The 14,947-nt window shown below is 48.0% G+C and overlaps 5 protein-coding genes across 8 annotated transcripts in view; 3 read left to right on the forward strand and 2 right to left on the reverse strand.

Annotated features, from left to right (window-relative positions):
* CDC45 (cell division cycle 45) overlaps positions 1-1,134 on the reverse strand; it is a 32,525-nt gene extending 31,391 nt beyond the window's left edge. The window contains exon 1 of the mRNA XM_083803483.1: positions 789-1,134. Within this exon, the coding sequence (XP_083659609.1) occupies positions 789-839 (51 nt within the window). The 5' untranslated portion in view covers positions 840-1,134. The remainder of the gene's footprint in view (positions 1-788) is intronic.
* A 112-nt stretch (positions 1,135-1,246) lies between these two features.
* On the forward strand, positions 1,247-8,501 carry UFD1 (ubiquitin recognition factor in ER associated degradation 1). 2 transcript variants are annotated; one of them, XM_083803538.1, is made up of 12 exons: positions 1,247-1,396; positions 1,553-1,685; positions 2,384-2,416; positions 3,217-3,338; positions 3,693-3,823; positions 4,228-4,300; positions 4,980-5,048; positions 5,584-5,649; positions 5,934-5,981; positions 6,357-6,445; positions 7,199-7,280; positions 7,697-8,501. In XM_083803538.1, the coding sequence occupies exons 1-12, from the start codon at positions 1,394-1,396 to the stop codon at positions 7,769-7,771; spliced, it is 924 nt and encodes a 307-aa protein (XP_083659664.1). In that variant the 5' UTR covers positions 1,247-1,393; the 3' UTR covers positions 7,772-8,501. The 2 variants fall into 2 exon arrangements, with proteins under 2 accessions (XP_083659664.1, XP_083659663.1); XM_083803537.1 differs by having other exon boundaries at positions 1,270-1,396; positions 1,553-1,659.
* Positions 8,502-8,571: 70 nt separating this feature from the next.
* On the forward strand, positions 8,572-10,404 carry LOC310883364 (synaptic plasticity regulator PANTS). 2 transcript variants are annotated; one of them, XM_083803547.1, is made up of 4 exons: positions 8,572-8,674; positions 8,788-8,955; positions 9,090-9,235; positions 9,444-10,404. In XM_083803547.1, the coding sequence occupies exons 1-3, from the start codon at positions 8,651-8,653 to the stop codon at positions 9,213-9,215; spliced, it is 318 nt and encodes a 105-aa protein (XP_083659673.1). In that variant the 5' UTR covers positions 8,572-8,650; the 3' UTR covers positions 9,216-9,235; positions 9,444-10,404. The 2 variants fall into 2 exon arrangements, with proteins under 2 accessions (XP_083659673.1, XP_083659674.1); XM_083803548.1 differs by having other exon boundaries at positions 10,353-10,404.
* MRPL40 (mitochondrial ribosomal protein L40) lies at positions 10,198-13,288 on the reverse strand. Its single transcript, XM_083803542.1, has 4 exons — positions 12,993-13,288; positions 12,367-12,450; positions 11,063-11,218; positions 10,198-10,704 (listed from the first exon to the last, which is right to left on the reverse strand). Exons 1-4 carry the CDS (start codon positions 13,052-13,054, stop codon positions 10,395-10,397), a joined length of 612 nt encoding a protein of 203 aa, XP_083659668.1. The 5' UTR covers positions 13,055-13,288; the 3' UTR covers positions 10,198-10,394.
* Positions 13,289-13,406: 118 nt separating this feature from the next.
* HIRA (histone cell cycle regulator) overlaps positions 13,407-14,947 on the forward strand; it is a 34,527-nt gene continuing 32,986 nt past the window's right edge. Inside the window, exon 1 of one of the 2 annotated variants that reach the window (XM_083803462.1) lies at positions 13,407-13,798. In XM_083803462.1, the coding sequence (XP_083659588.1) occupies positions 13,762-13,798 (37 nt within the window). In that variant the 5' untranslated portion in view covers positions 13,407-13,761. The remainder of the gene's footprint in view (positions 13,799-14,947) is intronic. The other variant, XM_083803461.1, reaches the window with a different exon arrangement.

Here is a 14,947-nt window from a genome sequence, read left to right on the forward strand (position 1 = left end):
TTGTGGAAATGTAATTTTTCAGATTCCTGTGAACAGCATATAATTTTGAAGGTTCAAAGATGGTCAGCCCTGCAACTACTTTCATTACTTGCCTAGAACAGCCTAAGTTTTAGGCATTTGATCTGAAACAGCTTTGATTAAAGAAAGCCTGTAGGAAAACAGGACCAAAACAACTCCTGAAATAACCTTGATTTAGGCTGAACAACTTATCTCTTGTTTGGGTTTTTAGAGATTTTTGCTTACAATTAGGGCAGCTGAGGGAAATACTTTCATTTGCACATTTTGTAACGTAGCTTCACTGGACGCTAGAAGACTGTCTAATAGAAGCTTTACCGCTTGAGGATATAGACCCATGCGGGGAAAAAAAAAAAAAGGCAAACTGTGGGTAAAACATGAGAACGGGCAAACAGCTCTAAAAAATACTTCAAGGTAAGCCCCAAAGACGACAGAACACAAGATTTAGTGTCCGGACAAGCAACATCACAACGATTAAAAAGGTATAGAAACAAACAAAAACAGACGCAGGAATGTCTCGGCTGCACAAAAGACGGACACGAACACTCAGTGAGCTCAGCCTCCGCACCCAGCCCGCCCCCGGAGCCCTCCCAGCGCCTCGAGGAGACCGGAGCGAGCCCAGGGGCGCCTCAGGGGGCTCCTCAGCCTGAGCCGCCCCGCTCCCTGAGGTACGAGGCGCCCCCGCGGGGAGCCGCCTGAGGGAGCTGCCGCCGCCTGGAAGCCCCCGAGGGCCGCGGGGCAGACCCCTGAGGGCCGGGGGGCGCCGGCCGCACCTGGCTGACGATGCGCTCGTAGAAGTCTCGGCGGCAGTCGGACACGAACATGGCGGCGGCGGGGGAACGGCGGCAGCCGCGGGCCGCCCCCACTCAAAGTGGGCGCCAAAGCAGCGCCGCTCCCCCGTTGGGCTTCCCGCCGCGGCTCGCTGGCCAATAACAAAGCAGGGATCCCTCCTTCTCGGCGCGGATTGGGCGAGCCGTCCGACTCCTTCCCGCTGTTCGCCAATGAGATTGGAGAAAAAGCGTGGCGACGCGCGCAGCCGGCCAATGACAATAGGAAGTCAGCCGGAAGCACCGTGCCGCTTGTGGGTTGCCGCTGCTGCCATCTTTGCTGAGGGCAACTTTCTCGCCTTGCCATTAAAACCACCCCGACAAAAACACGAGCGCGCGTCCTCACCGCCCCCGCACCGAGATAGAACCGAGAGGCCAGAAACCGCCCCCCGCAGCCATCCCGGGGGCGAGCCGCCCTCCCCGCCTTCCGCCCTCACCCAAGATGGCCGCGGCGAGGGGGCGGCCCGCGGAGGCGGGGAGCTGCGCCCCGTCCGGCGGCAGAGCGGCCGCGCCCGCCCGCCCGCAGCGCCGCCGGGCCCCGCTCCGCCGCCATGGTGAGGCCCGGGCCGGGGGGGTGGGGTGGGGGGGGAGCGGGGGGGTTCTCTCAGGGGTTCCCTCAGGGGACGGCGCGGGGCGGCCGTAACGGCCCGCCGGGCTCGGAGCCGTGCTGACGCCGCGGCCCGGCGGGGTGCGTGTGTTTGTCCCCGCAGTTCTCCTTCAACATGTTCGACCACCCGATCCCCCGCGTGTTCCAGAACCGCTTCTCCACGCAGTACCGCTGCTTCTCGGTGTCCATGCTAGCCGGGCCTAATGACAGGTCAGATGTGGAGAAAGGCGGGAAGAGTATGTGCCTGTTTTCTTCTGACTAATAACCTGGCGGAGGGTGCTGGTGGAGCGGGCCGAGCGCTGCCGCGGAGCCCTCGCCGGCCCTGGGGAGGCTGCTCCCGGCTGGGGGCCCCAGCGGGTGGGAGCCGAGAGAGGAAGGAGGAGGGCTTGCCTTTTCTCGCACCAGTCTAATTAAAACTCTTACCAAGGAGCGAGTCCTGGTCTGTGAGCGTTAGAAGTCGCTTTTCTTTTTGTTCTCAAAGTCTCTTGTCAAATTCCTGGGCCCACGGTGAGCCCTGGAAACTTACACTTAAAGACTCTGCCCCATCGTTGTTGTACTTCACCTAGCTTGGACAAAGAAAATAGATTGGCTGACTTGATTTCAGGCTGTCAGGATAAGGCGATGTTGTTCTGAGTTGGCATCAATTCAAGAACGCCTGTAACCACAAACAAAATTATATCTAGGAAGCACTTCCTTCAGTGCTTCAGTTTGTAAAACCTTGACTTCTCTTATTTGTGATTGAATTCTGAAATCTCTGGGCTAGCAGATACACTTGTGACTGATGGATTCTGCTGGAATCTCTAGCTCAAAAATGAGCTTACAGGAGTTTTTAGAACAAATGTAATCCTAGGTGACGTAATGATGAAATGGTATGCTATGTTATCTTTATACAGCTGTAGTTTTCCTAATCTTACTTTCGTTTTCATTTCTGCAGTAATTATGCCACCCTCTGCTTTGGATCAACTCAGTAAGTGAATATTTTATTCTGGAATAACACTGTTAAAAATATAAGTAAAAGCATAAGCAAATACCACGGTTGTTTAGTTATCTATTTAAATCCAATCTAAATAGAGATTATGAGACTGAGTTGTTCAGAAAATGTATTTTAGAGGAATTTTGTCTGTCAGAATTAAAGGGGTGGAGGGAGGCTGTCTGAGTACAGACATCTGAAGCGTCAGGCTGCCTGAGACATGAATCAATATTTATTAAGTATTAATAGCATACTCAGTATAATAGTTAGTCCAGTGGATTCTTAATCTCAACCTGCTTTGTCTGGATGCTGCTCTCTGGAACAAAATACTGTCTTCAAAAAACAATAAGTGAAAATGAACTTTGCAAGTAGGGTTAATGATGTTTACTTGGCTCTTTAACTGAGGCTTTTTTCCCCCTCTGAGTTTTAGTCTTAACTCATTTCTCACAGTGATTCTGGTAAGTCAGGATATATTCTTAAAATAGGCAGGGATGTTAATATAGGTAGGAACTAACTGGTAATACCACAAGGGCATAGAATAATAGATTCCTCTGCAAATACCCATCTCTGAGCCTGGGAAAACGTTGGAGAGGCGCTTAAAGCTCAAAGTGCAATAGCAATACAGTATTCAGGTATCTCCATTCTCTCCTGGATTTGTAGTTTTGAGAAGTTGGAATAACGGTGGGGGGGAATCCTCTCTTCTCTTATGGCCCATGCTTTTGCTAGTGTTCAATCTCTGAAAACTTCAGAAATGTGCTAGTAGCTTTTAACAAATATTTTTTCTCCTCTCTTGTTAGGCCGACTTAATATTACTTACCCGATGTTATTTAAGCTGACCAATAAAAATTCAGACCGAATGACACACTGTGGAGTGCTTGAGTTTGTGGCTGATGAGGGCATATGTTACCTGCCACACTGGGTGAGTTGTCTTGTGCTGAACTGTCAAAACCTGAAGAGCAGGATTAATGAGCTGCTAGTGTTATATTAAAGAGGCATAATGTTCTTGAAATTGCATGTCTTTGCTAGTTATGTTCATAAAGCAGCTTTCAGTCACAGCTCAGGTTTCCCTCAGTGGGAGTTTAACCAAGTATGCAAAGCAGGTTGCTATTTAAGCTGCACCTGACTGTTTTCTTCCTGAAATTAAGACTTTGTAAACTGATGCATTTCAGGGAAGATGGTGGCCCTGGCAAATATAAGTATATGCAAGGAAAGAGAATTAGAAACATCAGTAGCGTTAACATACTGGTTTACGTCTTTGTTTTCGTTCTTGCAGATGATGCAGAACTTGCTGCTGGAAGAGGGAGGCCTGGTACAAGTGGAGAGTGTTAATCTTCAAGTTGCTACTTACTCAAAATTTCAGCCACAGAGTCCTGATTTTCTTGACATCACCAACCCCAAAGCTGTGTATCCTTTCAATTCAACAATGGAGCAGGGAACAGAATTTCTCCCAAATTGTAATGATGCAGGGCTAGCTTTTCAGGTGTGTCTCATGCTTTTCCAGTAGTAGGTAACTACTACTGCTCTTTCTGAAAACAAAAATCGGGGAGAGCTTATGTCGCGGACTGCTGGCACAAAGCATAGCCTGGAGTGTGAAGAAGCATAAATCTCTGAAAGTCCAAAGAGTTAAGCGGCTGTTAGACCATGTCCAGAAGGACTTGTACACCGTAATATTTATTAAATGGTGTCTGCGTGCTGATGACTTTTAAGGCATATTTGATAGACCACAAATCAAGAGTTTTATCAAATAGTAACTTGAAAGATTTGATGTTTCACTGAAAACAAACATTTCATCTTAACATACTCCAAAGATTAGAAAATGCATTGAGAAACTTTGCTTGCCTAACTACTGGGGACGTTATTGCCATCAACTACAATGAGAAGGTATGGTACACAACACTATTCCACGTAGGTTTCCTTTAGATACCATCAATCTGATGAAACAAATTCTGTCGAATGTAAAGTACTCTGTATTTCAGTAGATGGCGACCACTTTGACTACATGTTGTGAACAGATTTTATAGATGAGTATTAGTAGGTAAAGCTTTTGGCAGTGCGCACACATGTTTGATCATTTGGGAGACTAAGCATAGTTGTTGAGTGTTAGTGCTTGACTCATCAGCATGGAGCTGTGTAATATTATTGACAAGTAATCCCAGATGGTAGGTTACACAATCAGTTTCCTATTGGAGAAAAAAGGGGGTCACTTATGCCCCCTTCTGAGCTGATGTTTAATTACTAGTTTTTGGCTCATGAGTGGAAAAAAACCTAATGCTGTTGACGTTCTTAAAAATCATGGGACAGAAATTACCCTGAATCCAAAATTTAAATTAAAAAATGCAGATAAAGGTGCAGCAAGAGTACAGCAAGGTACAGTAAGGTGTAGGTTCTCTAGCTCCAACATAATAGCAATCAAATTTAAATCTTTGTTGTCATGTTCTTTTAGATACCTTTTTTTTTTAATGAAGGGAAAGGCTTAGCAATGTTTTTCTTATTTGTAAGTTGAGCTCTTTCGTCCATTTGAAGATGTGTGATCTTAAAACATTTATCATAATTGTTTCAGATCTATGAGCTTCGGGTAATGGAGACCAAACCAGATAAGGCTGTGTCCATCATAGAATGTGATATGAATGTAAGTTAAAACTGTTGTGGGAAGTCTGGTTTTACTGTGTCGTCCCAAAAGGACAGGGCATCTTGTTCAGTGGTAGCACTGCACACCAAACTCATCTGGTGCTGCAGGAAAGGCAGAATCAGATGGGATAGAGAAGGCAATCCATGTACCCGTGTAACCACACCTCTGGTCTCTGATCATGATCTGCACTTCACTTCATGTACCATCAGGTGACTTCAGTGTCTGGAATTTCATGTTTAGATTCAACGTGTTTTACAATCCGTTGAGGCTTATTTAAGAGCCTGTCTTGATTAAATCTCCATTGGCACTGGGTGCTGTTTTACTGGTCTGTTTCAATTGCATGCTAAGATTCATCCCTGGGAGGCTTAGTCTTTTTTTTTTTTTTTTTTCAAATTAAAATAACAATACTTAGGTTCTTCCTAATTCTTTCTAGATTAAAATGGAATGTTATTTTGTGGAGTTTTGAGGAATAATAGTACATAGCATATGATTAAGAGAGAAATATCAGTCATGCTTATTTATCCTACTTAAATAGGTGGATTTCGATGCTCCTTTGGGGTACAAAGAACCGGAAAGAAGTGCACAGCATGAAGATACCACAGTAAGTTAAGCTTCTGTTTTACAAAACGCATTTTCTAGTAATCTGACTCAGTTGTGATGGAGCAGTGAGCACCAACTTTTTTTTTTTCCCCTGAAAGACTTTGTGACGACTAAACTTTACTGATCAGCTGCTTTTGCTTCGTTGATGGTTGTTTAACAACTGTTGATTTTCAGAAATAGTTTTTTCTAAAGTTTTGTTTGGTAAGAAGTATACGGAACAGTTTTCATTTGTTTTTCCTATCACAACATGAACACAATGAAGTAACTTGTTTTTTTCCCTCACAGGATGTTGAAGCAGACCACAGTGGATATGTGAGCGACGTAGGATTTCGTGTAAGTGCTCTGTGTTCTATTCTGAGTGTTGTGAAACTGTGAGGGAAGGTTGTTCCAAACAACTGCAAAATACCAATACCTCTAAGAACTCTTAGAGGCATGGTTGTTATTAATTGGCAAGTGTCTGTAACTGTTTTGTGGTGTTTACAGCCAGAAATGGTGTGACTTGCTGTCCTTAATAGGCCAGTATATAAACAGATGACTGAGACGTACTCCTACACCCAGGGTTTATCCGCTTATTATATGTACTTTGAATAGAAACATACTGAATCAAAGAAAAAAAGGTGATAGTTTTTCACAGAATGCAATATCTCTATGCAGTGTGCTTTCCAATATAAGATACCGTTAAATTAAAACCCATGTTTGTGTACGTAGGCATTCTCTGGTTCTGGGAACAGATTGGATGGCAAGAAGAAAGGTGTTGAGCCTAGTCCATCACCAATTAAACCAGGAGATATTCGAAGGTATGTCTTTTTCTATCAGTTGTCAGCAAGTGAAGGATCTGTGTTTGAGTGTATTTTTTTTATGTTCCTACAATATAAACAAGTTAATTTCCTTAAAAGTTTGTATTTAAAAATACACAGTCTTACTTTTTAGACTGTGACTTCCCTAACTACTTAAGGTGCAGATTCTAAGTTAATAAATGTTGCCAAAACTTTCTTAACTCTGGTTCTGGAGAAGATAAGAGGGAAAGGGCAGCAGGTATCGATTGGACTGGTGGGCTGGATTGAGTGGTGCACAGAATCCCTGTTAATTTTCTAATGTGAAATTTGGCATAGAGTGAAATCTTTTTTTTGAGATGAGTGGATAACCAGTGCCAAGCCGTGTGATTTTGCAAAAACTTCTAAATTCAGATTTAATGGAAGTGTGCAGGGATGTGGTTGTTTTGTTTTATCATTTATGCATGTCACAATAAAATTTAAACCCTTTTGGAAAAGGGTGTCCGTGGCCCCATGGAAACCACAGGCTATGTATAAACATGCCTACAGACCACCTCCTACATCAGTTTCTCATTACTTACTGTATATACTGTTTGCCTACCTTCAGGAAATAATTCAGTGGTTTAAATCTGGAATTACTTACAATGAAAATTTTGCAGCCAGTATTCGTACAGTGTTGAAAGGCATAGGATAGGTCTCTCTGTGTTCTATATCACGGTTCACTGAAGGTAGGTGTAACATTTCTTCTTTCATAATATATTTATGCTGCTTTTCCAGAGGAATACCCAACTATGACTTCAAGATTGGTAGAATCACATTCATTAGAAACTCACGTCCACTTGTTAAGAAAGTTGAAGAGGTAAGTGAAGTTGGATCCTACCAATTTTGCACAGTTAGAACATTCAAACCATTGCCCAAATGTGTGGTTTCTCTCTCCATACTTGATTTTTTCCCAGAGTACTTCTGTTAAAAAGCAGCATTAGTGAGTTTGGTTTAGATGAAAGCAATCTCCAATATCCTTGCTTGCTGATGTAAGATAGGACCAATGTGAGTTTAGTAAGCCAGAGAATACATGTTCCAAGTAGGTGAAAGGTCACAGAAGAGCTCGTGTTTTATTTTCAGGAAAAAAATGGTTATTATATAGATTAAGGATGTGAAAAATATACAGTCTTTTGCTGCTGTGTTGGAGCGTTCTTTATAATGATCACTCAGCTTTGATCACGCATAAGCAGCAAGCAAAGAGATAACAATCTTTTTCTTCTCTCCTTTATTCAGGATGAATCTGGAAGTCGGTTTATTGCCTTTTCAGGAGAAGGCCAGTCCCTGCGCAAAAAGGGAAGAAAGCCCTAAGTTGTGTAACCACCAGTCAGTTAGGAGGAAAATAAAATAACAATTGCAGCATATTGGATCTTAGTTATTGCAGTTGCAACGCAGGAACACTGTGCTGTCAGACTGTCTTAATTTTCAGTTGAAAATTAAGTTCTAGGAATTCTGAAGCGGTCCTTTGTATGTGTTGTAAAGAGGGAAAGCTTATCTTGGATGAACCTGAGAAGAAAAACCAACCAGTTCTACCTTACTAAAAGGTCTAATTGTTAGAGTACATCCTACCCTCTTATATCCTGAGTGATGATGGTCTCCTGTTGCTCTGTGCTTGATATTTTCCTCTAAGTTTTGCCACAATTTCAGGTAAGCTTTTTGGTGTGGTGCAAATGAAGTCTAACACTTAGGCGTGCAGGGAGTCTCTTTGATCTTAGCTTCAGGTGTTGGGTTACGATGCAGTCTAAGGAATCCCAGGCTCTGACACAGACCCCTGTAATTGCTTTTTATATTTATAATTAATAACATGCCCTTTAATAGTTGAGATACCATAACCTGTTGTAGCAATCTGACGGCAGGTGTAGGGAGAGGCAAGACCTGGCTGCTCTGCCTGAGGGCGTAGGGAGAGCCCTGCCCGCAGGAACCTCTGCCATCGGCTGCGTTCAGCCGCGAGGGGCGGCGGGTAGCTGAATAAAACCGCAAAACTCTGCTTCTTCCTCGGTCATGGCTTGAATCCTGGAGTAAAGGTTCCTCAATAACCACCGTGCCCGCCTGCTGTGGTGATTTCGGGGCGGGTGGGTGGCGGAACCAGGCTGAGGCCAGCCTCGAACCCGCGGCCGGGAGGGCGGGGCGGGGCGGTCACGTGCCGGAGCGTGGGCCGCCCTTTGGGGGCGGACGCGAGGAGGGGGCAGCATGGCCGGCGGCGAGAGCTGGCGGGTGAGAGGGGCAGGGGGCGCTCGGCGGGACTCGGAAGGGTTCGGCTGGGCCGGGTTCGGCCGCGTTCGGCCGGGTTCGGCCGGTGCCGGCTGACGCGCCCCGTCCGCCCGCAGCCGCCGCGGCCGTGCGAGGACTACTGGTGGGAGTGGCGGCACTGCCGCGGGCTGCGGCACGCCTTCCACCACTACTACGCGCACGGGCAGCTGCCGGCCTGCGCCCGCTGGCGGGACGACTACACCGCCTGCCGCGCCTGGGAGAGCGGCCGCGCCGCCGCCGCGCAGGTACCGCCCGGGGGGGGCTCGGGGCCTCGCCCCGGGGTGCGGAGCCAAGGGGCTGGAGCCTCCGTTCGGGCTCTCCCCGCGGTGAGAGCGGAGCGCCCAGCGCGGTGCCGGCGCCGTTTGTGCCTCTCTTTCAGGAAGCTTTGTGCAAGAGCGAAAGAGCCCGAGTGAAGGAAAAGCAGAAATATGCCCCGGTGTGGACGTACAGGAAGAGCCCGCCGCCTGAATGGTACCTTCCGCTCGACCAAGACAATGCCAAGTGATGCGACCGCTTTGCTGTTTGGTCAGTATGTGATATGCAGTGCTCATCTGTCCTGCTTTTTAATTGCATTACATCAGAATTACACACCTGTAGCTCAGTGCCGTATAGCTCTGTCCACCAGTACTTTAGCACTCATTCAAAAATACTTAAAGTTTAAATAAACACCCACTGTTTTTTACAAGAAGTGAGGTGTTTGATTTTAGTCTTTTACTACTGTCTTATGCTTTAGGATCTCATCTCAGCAACGCAGCAGGAAACTCTCAAATTAGCAGCACCTCTTCCCCAACAAGCCTGGTGTTGCCCATTGTTGGAAGAAGGCATTGTTGGAACATCTGGGCCTGCCGGATGGGAAAATAAAAACAAGCTGGCACTCCTCCCTGCCAGTTCAGGACACAGCCACTGGCATTCAAAAGGCACTACCCAGATTCAGTACTGTGGTGCTTAAGAGCTTCTGATACAGTGGGATAACGTTGCGGACCCTGAAACATGCCTGCTGTTGGGGAACTGCTCTTGAACAATAATGCATGTGTTCTTTTTAAATATGTCTATGGCAGTATTCAAATTACTACAAAAATAAAGGTTCAAATGACTGAAGTGAGATCTGTTTTTAGGGAAAACACTATTAGAGACTTAATGCACTCTTTACAAGGAAATTTTAAAAAAAAGCTAATTTTTGCTTTGGTGAGGTACATTTTCCATCAATTTCCCCTCTATTATATGAAAAACCACTGAAATCTGAAGCAAAGGCAGTAAACAGTCAGCTACTGCCTCCCTGCTAGTCGTCTCTGTTGTGATGACTACGACATTCTTTCCTCATGCTAGTCTTTGTAGCCTATGCCTTTGTACTTATGGTTCATGCAGAACAAAAATGCTGCTGCTCAGGAGCACACGGAGAGATGAGAAATACAAGGCCAGAAAGAGAAAATACTCAGTGAAATACTTGTTTGCCTTGGTCTAATATGGCATAAATTTAAAGTAGATTAGCTGTGTTGGATGCTTTATTCCATAGGTAGCCAGTTTAAAAACAATGACGGCAGACACAGGATATTCTGTTCCATGTTTTTTTTCACCATCACATACCTACAGTGTTTTAACGTGCAGAAGGAATTAATTCTCATTCCGTTCTTTCCTTTTGCAGTTGGCTGAGCAGCTTATGCCCGATGAACAATAAACTCTTCTGTCACTGCGTATACACTTTGGTGATATCAATGCATTTTCCTTCGGGAGGATCATAACCAGGAAGTGGTGGGGTATAATTAGGTCCCTCTCTCTCAAAGGGGAAAAGCCCCTCGTCTCGTCTGATTGCTGCCTGATAGAGCTCCTCAGATTCAAGGCGCAGTTCCTTTAGTGCCTCTTGTTGGGCTTCTACAAGGCTCCAAATTGCTTGCTTTTCTGCCCTGTCTTGTTTCTGCTTATATGCAGACCACTTTTTCATAAGTAAAACTCTTCTTTCTGTCTCCTCAAATGACAGAGGGGGAAGACTTCGCACCCTGTTGAAGAGTAAACATAGCATTGTAATAGAGAAATGGCCTGCAACTGCACCCGGAAAAGCAAATTACCAAAAACCAGCAAGCAAACAAACAAAATAATATGTTTCTTTAAAAATGTAATACATATCTTTCCTTCAATGTCCGTCTTGGAAGTTTTCTATGGCCTTTCCAACAGGACATTCATGTGACTATTTTTTTCACTATTTTTAGCAGGAGCAAATACAATTCGCTTTCCACATTTCCTAGCAGAAATCAGTTATGCTTTATATAAAGGCTGGCACTGTACTGCAGTTTTGCAGAGGAAGATGTTAGAAGTGTTCGCACCACAAATGCAGCTCATGCTGATAGTGTTACTTACCTGCTGTTATCCGAGTACTTAAGCGGTGTTTCAAAATCCTCAATTGGAATCAGTTCTGGGGCAGCTTTTTCCAACTTTTTGATCTTCTTTTTCATACGATCCTTCTGTGCTTGCTCTCTCCTTACATCCACCTTCTTTTTTTTCTTTGGTTGTGCTCTGGCAAGATAAATAATTACATGAGCAGAAAAAGATGCTCTGTCACTGAATTCAACACAACCAACTTTCACATCCACTTTACCTTAAGAACTGTTCCTTCCCATAGCTTTACTTGGTCCCTAATTGAAATTTTAGCTTTATTCAAGTAATATAGTTTCTATGGGACAGTCATACGTCCTGTGAGATTTTCTGCAAACAGAACTGTACCTGCCTGAGAAGAGCAACCTCAAGGTCTGTGCTAGAAGTCAGAATGACTTAGGAAGTTCCAGAAACGTAGAGCTGGAATTGGTTCCAACTAGCTCAGAGTGCAGCAAGGCAGGCAACATGTTTACAAATATTCCTGCTATCTCACATTAAAGAAGGCTCTGAGAGGGTGGTTGTACACATCCTTTTAAAATTTCCGCCTTTGGAATCAAATTCAAGACGCAGGTATTTCTCTACTGCTGTACTTAACACACAAACCTACTATGTGCAAGATAACACATGCCACGCTCCACAAACACAGACGTGTGGGTTATCATTCCTGCTTTACAGATAGGAACTCTGAGGTACTACGTTTATAGGGTGGCCAGTAATTTATTCTGTGCTACTGCATGAGCCAGTTCTGGAATGCAGAAACTCCCAGTTTCCAGTTCGGTGTTCAGATGTCTAGCGTAGGCCATGTTATCTCCACAACACTACAAACCTGCAGAAGCACGAATAACCTTCAGGATGTGAAATGGTCTCTCTGAGGGTAGCTGCTAGCTAGCAGGATTTTAAACCCAATTGCATCAGAACAAAACATGGATACCAAAATCTAACGTACATCGATGTGGGCTGTCTAGCATAGCACCTTGTAGTCAAGTATTTTCAGTTCAGCTAGGCATTTGTTTCCAATGTTGCTCAAAAGGGAGTTTTGGAGCACAGCTTGAATCTGAACATCTCCACCTGTATTCTGTGGTTGAAGCAAATACAGCTACCCACAAGCATAAAGCAATAATTATTATATAGGTTACCATTAAACTCTCAAGAGGCCACCAGCTCTAACTGCTACATATAATATCTTAAGTGCAAACATCTATATTTAAAAATTAATTTGGACTTGGAAAAAATTACATTCCCCTAAGGATGCAAACAATTCTACGCAACTCAGTGACAACTGCACTCACCTCATGGGGAGAGATGCCCTAAACGCCAGCAGTGATGTCTCCCAGTGACTTCCTCGAAACTGAACCGTCTGGGGCAGCCAGCAACTAAAGAAGAAAAGGGAACGTAAAGAAAGCATTAGGAGAAACTGAGTTTAGTCACATTAATTCAGCAAAGCACAAGAGATACTTATTAGTCGTATGCTACAATAATGAATTTCTAGTCTCTTACTACTTAATTCACTACAGTATATAGCATCAGCATAGAAATGATGAACTCTTCAATGAGGTAACTAAAGCCAAAATTTGCACTTTGCAGTGCTGAGACTACGCAGGGCACTGAGAGGTGAAACAAAAATTCATTTTAGGTCTACCGAGCGGGTTTGATTAATTTTCTCGAGCTCAGGCAAAGGCCCGTTTCAGAGTTGTGGAGGAACGGAACCAGCCCAGATTAAACAGGGCCGGAGCTCCCCAGAACCCCCAGCCCCGGGGGGAGCGGCGCAGGCGGGGCAGGCCCAGGACACCGGGGGAACCCCGGGGGAGCCAGGCCCGTCCCGGGACCAGCCCCGGGCCTCGCCGGAGGGGACGAAGCGGGGAGCCCGGCGCAAAGGGCTCCGTCCCCGGGGCCGGGGGATGCGGCCGAGCCCTACCTGAGCGCGGCGCTGCCGGGCGCTGCCCAGGCCCGGCGGAGCCCCCGGGCCGCCGCCAGCATGGCTCCAGGCTCGTCCCGCTCCCGCTCCCGCTCCGTCCGTGCGCTCCGGCGGCTCCCTGTTTCGGCCCACAAACGTTCCGCCTGTCACCGAGGCCGCTCCTCCGGGGCTCGGCGCCCGGCCCCAGCCCTTCGGGGCTCCTCACGGGGACTCCCCGAGCCGCCGCCGCCACCGGCACCGAGCGCGCCGCGGGGGCGCTGCGACCTCCCCCGTCCCCCTCCAGGGGCCGCTCCCCCCGCTCCGCCCCCAGCCCCGCCGCCACCCCCCGGGCCCGGCAGGGGGCGCCCGCCCGTCCCCTCCCTCCCTTAGGGGCGGAGCGGCGGCGGCGGCGCCTCCCCCCGTGCCGAGCGGCGTGCGAGCGTGTGAGGAACGGCGCGGCTCGGGGGCCGCTGTTTCCCGCCGGGCCGCTTAGGCGGTTGCCAAGGCGCCGAGTTCCGGCGTTGCCGGGAGCCGAGCGGGGGATGCGGCCGGGCGGCGGCGGCTGCGGCACGGGCGGCGCCGGGGCATGGAGCGGCGCTGAGGCGGCTCCGGCCGGCGGAGGGGGCGGGCAGAGCGGCGAGCGGCGCGGGGCCGCGGCGGTGACCGGCGGCCGCTGAGAGCTCCGCACCGCTCCGCTTCGCTCCGCCGCTCGTTCGGCCGAGGCAGCCCGGGAGGAGCCGCCCTGGGGTCCCGAGGGCGGAGGCCGGCGGGGGGCCCCGGGCGGGAGACAATGAAGCTTCTGAAGCCGACCTGGGTCAACCACAATGGTGAGGGGCGGCGGGGGCAGGTGCCGAGAGGCAGGTGCCGGGGGGGGAGCCCCGGGAGGCCGCTGCCCGGCGGTGGGGGGGGGAATTTGGGGGTGTGTGAGGGGTTTTGGGGGTGCACGAGGGGTTTGGGGGAACGCGTATGGGGTTTGGGGGGATGCATGGGGCTCGGGGGAGCAACAAGTGGCTGCTGCGGGTGGACGGGGCCGCCCCGTGGTGCCGAGGGACCCGGGGAGCGCAAAAGCGAAAGCCCTCGGAAGATGGCCGAAGGGGCTGCTGCTGCCGCCGCCGTGCGGGACGGGCCCCGAGATGCGCCGCGGCCCTGCCCCTGAGAGCCCGGCCGGGCCCCCTCCGGGCTGCGAGGGCACAGCTCCTGTGGGGGGGCCTGGGCGAGCAGCCCCCCGGCTGCTGGGGGGTCCCGACTGCTGCCCCTGGGGGAGTCCCAAGGGTTTTGTGAGCTGGAAGGCTCGGGGTGAAGTGCTGGTGCTGGCTGAGGGATGTGTATGCTTCCCTGAGGTGTCTGGTACGAGATAGCATTGGTCTTACATGCTCACGCTGCTTACAGTTTGCAGAGTAATTCTCGTATAGTTCCTGGTTTAGCAGGGAGAAGAAATCCCATGTGAAGGGCTCACTTTTGTTCATGCAAGTTTTATCCTCGCATTCACGCATACAGCTCCATCTCAACTGCCCATTTTTATACCTTGGTAAATGTCGGTGGCACGACTCACATGGCCGATTCGTATCTAGATAAAACCGAGCAGGAGGCCGGCTTATTCAAGCTGCAGAAATGTGCTTTGAGTTAAAAAACATAGGTGCAACTTTACAGCTGGCTCTGTATGCTTTATTGTCTTTGTGATCGTGTTGCAGGTTTTAAGAATAATAACTTCAGACTAAAGTTGAAATTTCCATGCATCTTTACTTGAACTACTCTCCATGGACCATAATGAACTTAGACTCTTAATGAAAGGTAGTAGTGGACTGGAAGAATAGTGGAAGTGCTTTATTTGAAATGTTCCTTATATTTTTTACTTGGTTAATCTAAATGAATGCAACATTTGCATCTTGATCTTTGGCTGCTTGTGTGCAGGCTGTCCTCTGTCTCTCTGGAGCCCGGTTATGAGCAGCTGGATAAAACCTTTTGGCCTAAGTCTG

The sequence above is a fragment of the Anser anser genome, assembly GCF_964211835.1.
Source record: "Anser anser genome assembly, chromosome: 18".
In the NCBI taxonomy this organism is placed as follows: domain Eukaryota; kingdom Metazoa; phylum Chordata; class Aves; order Anseriformes; family Anatidae; genus Anser; species Anser anser.

What these genes read in the sequence shown, in the direction of transcription:
- UFD1 (XM_083803538.1), top strand. An exon ending in TATGTTACCTGCCACACTGG is followed by an intron (nt 3,339 to 3,692) that starts GTGAGTTGTCTT and finishes TCGTTCTTGCAG; the next exon opens with ATGATGCAGAACTTGCTGCT. An exon ending in CACAGCATGAAGATACCACA is followed by an intron (nt 5,650 to 5,933) that starts GTAAGTTAAGCT and finishes TTTCCCTCACAG; the next exon opens with GATGTTGAAGCAGACCACAG.
- LOC310883364 (XM_083803547.1), top strand. Translation starts at nt 8,651, where the DNA reads ATGGCCGGCGGCGAGAGCTGGCGG. An exon ending in CCGGCGGCGAGAGCTGGCGG is followed by an intron (nt 8,675 to 8,787) that starts GTGAGAGGGGCA and finishes GTCCGCCCGCAG; the next exon opens with CCGCCGCGGCCGTGCGAGGA. An exon ending in GCCGCGCCGCCGCCGCGCAG is followed by an intron (nt 8,956 to 9,089) that starts GTACCGCCCGGG and finishes CCTCTCTTTCAG; the next exon opens with GAAGCTTTGTGCAAGAGCGA.
- MRPL40 (XM_083803542.1), bottom strand. Translation starts at nt 13,054, where the DNA reads ATGCTGGCGGCGGCCCGGGGGCTCCGCCGGGCCTGGGCAGCGCCCGGC. An exon ending in AGGGCATCTCTCCCCATGAG is followed by an intron (nt 11,219 to 12,366) that starts GTGAGTGCAGTT and finishes TTATCTTGCCAG; the next exon opens with AGCACAACCAAAGAAAAAAA. An exon ending in AAGTACTCGGATAACAGCAG is followed by an intron (nt 10,705 to 11,062) that starts GTAAGTAACACT and finishes ACTCTTCAACAG; the next exon opens with GGTGCGAAGTCTTCCCCCTC.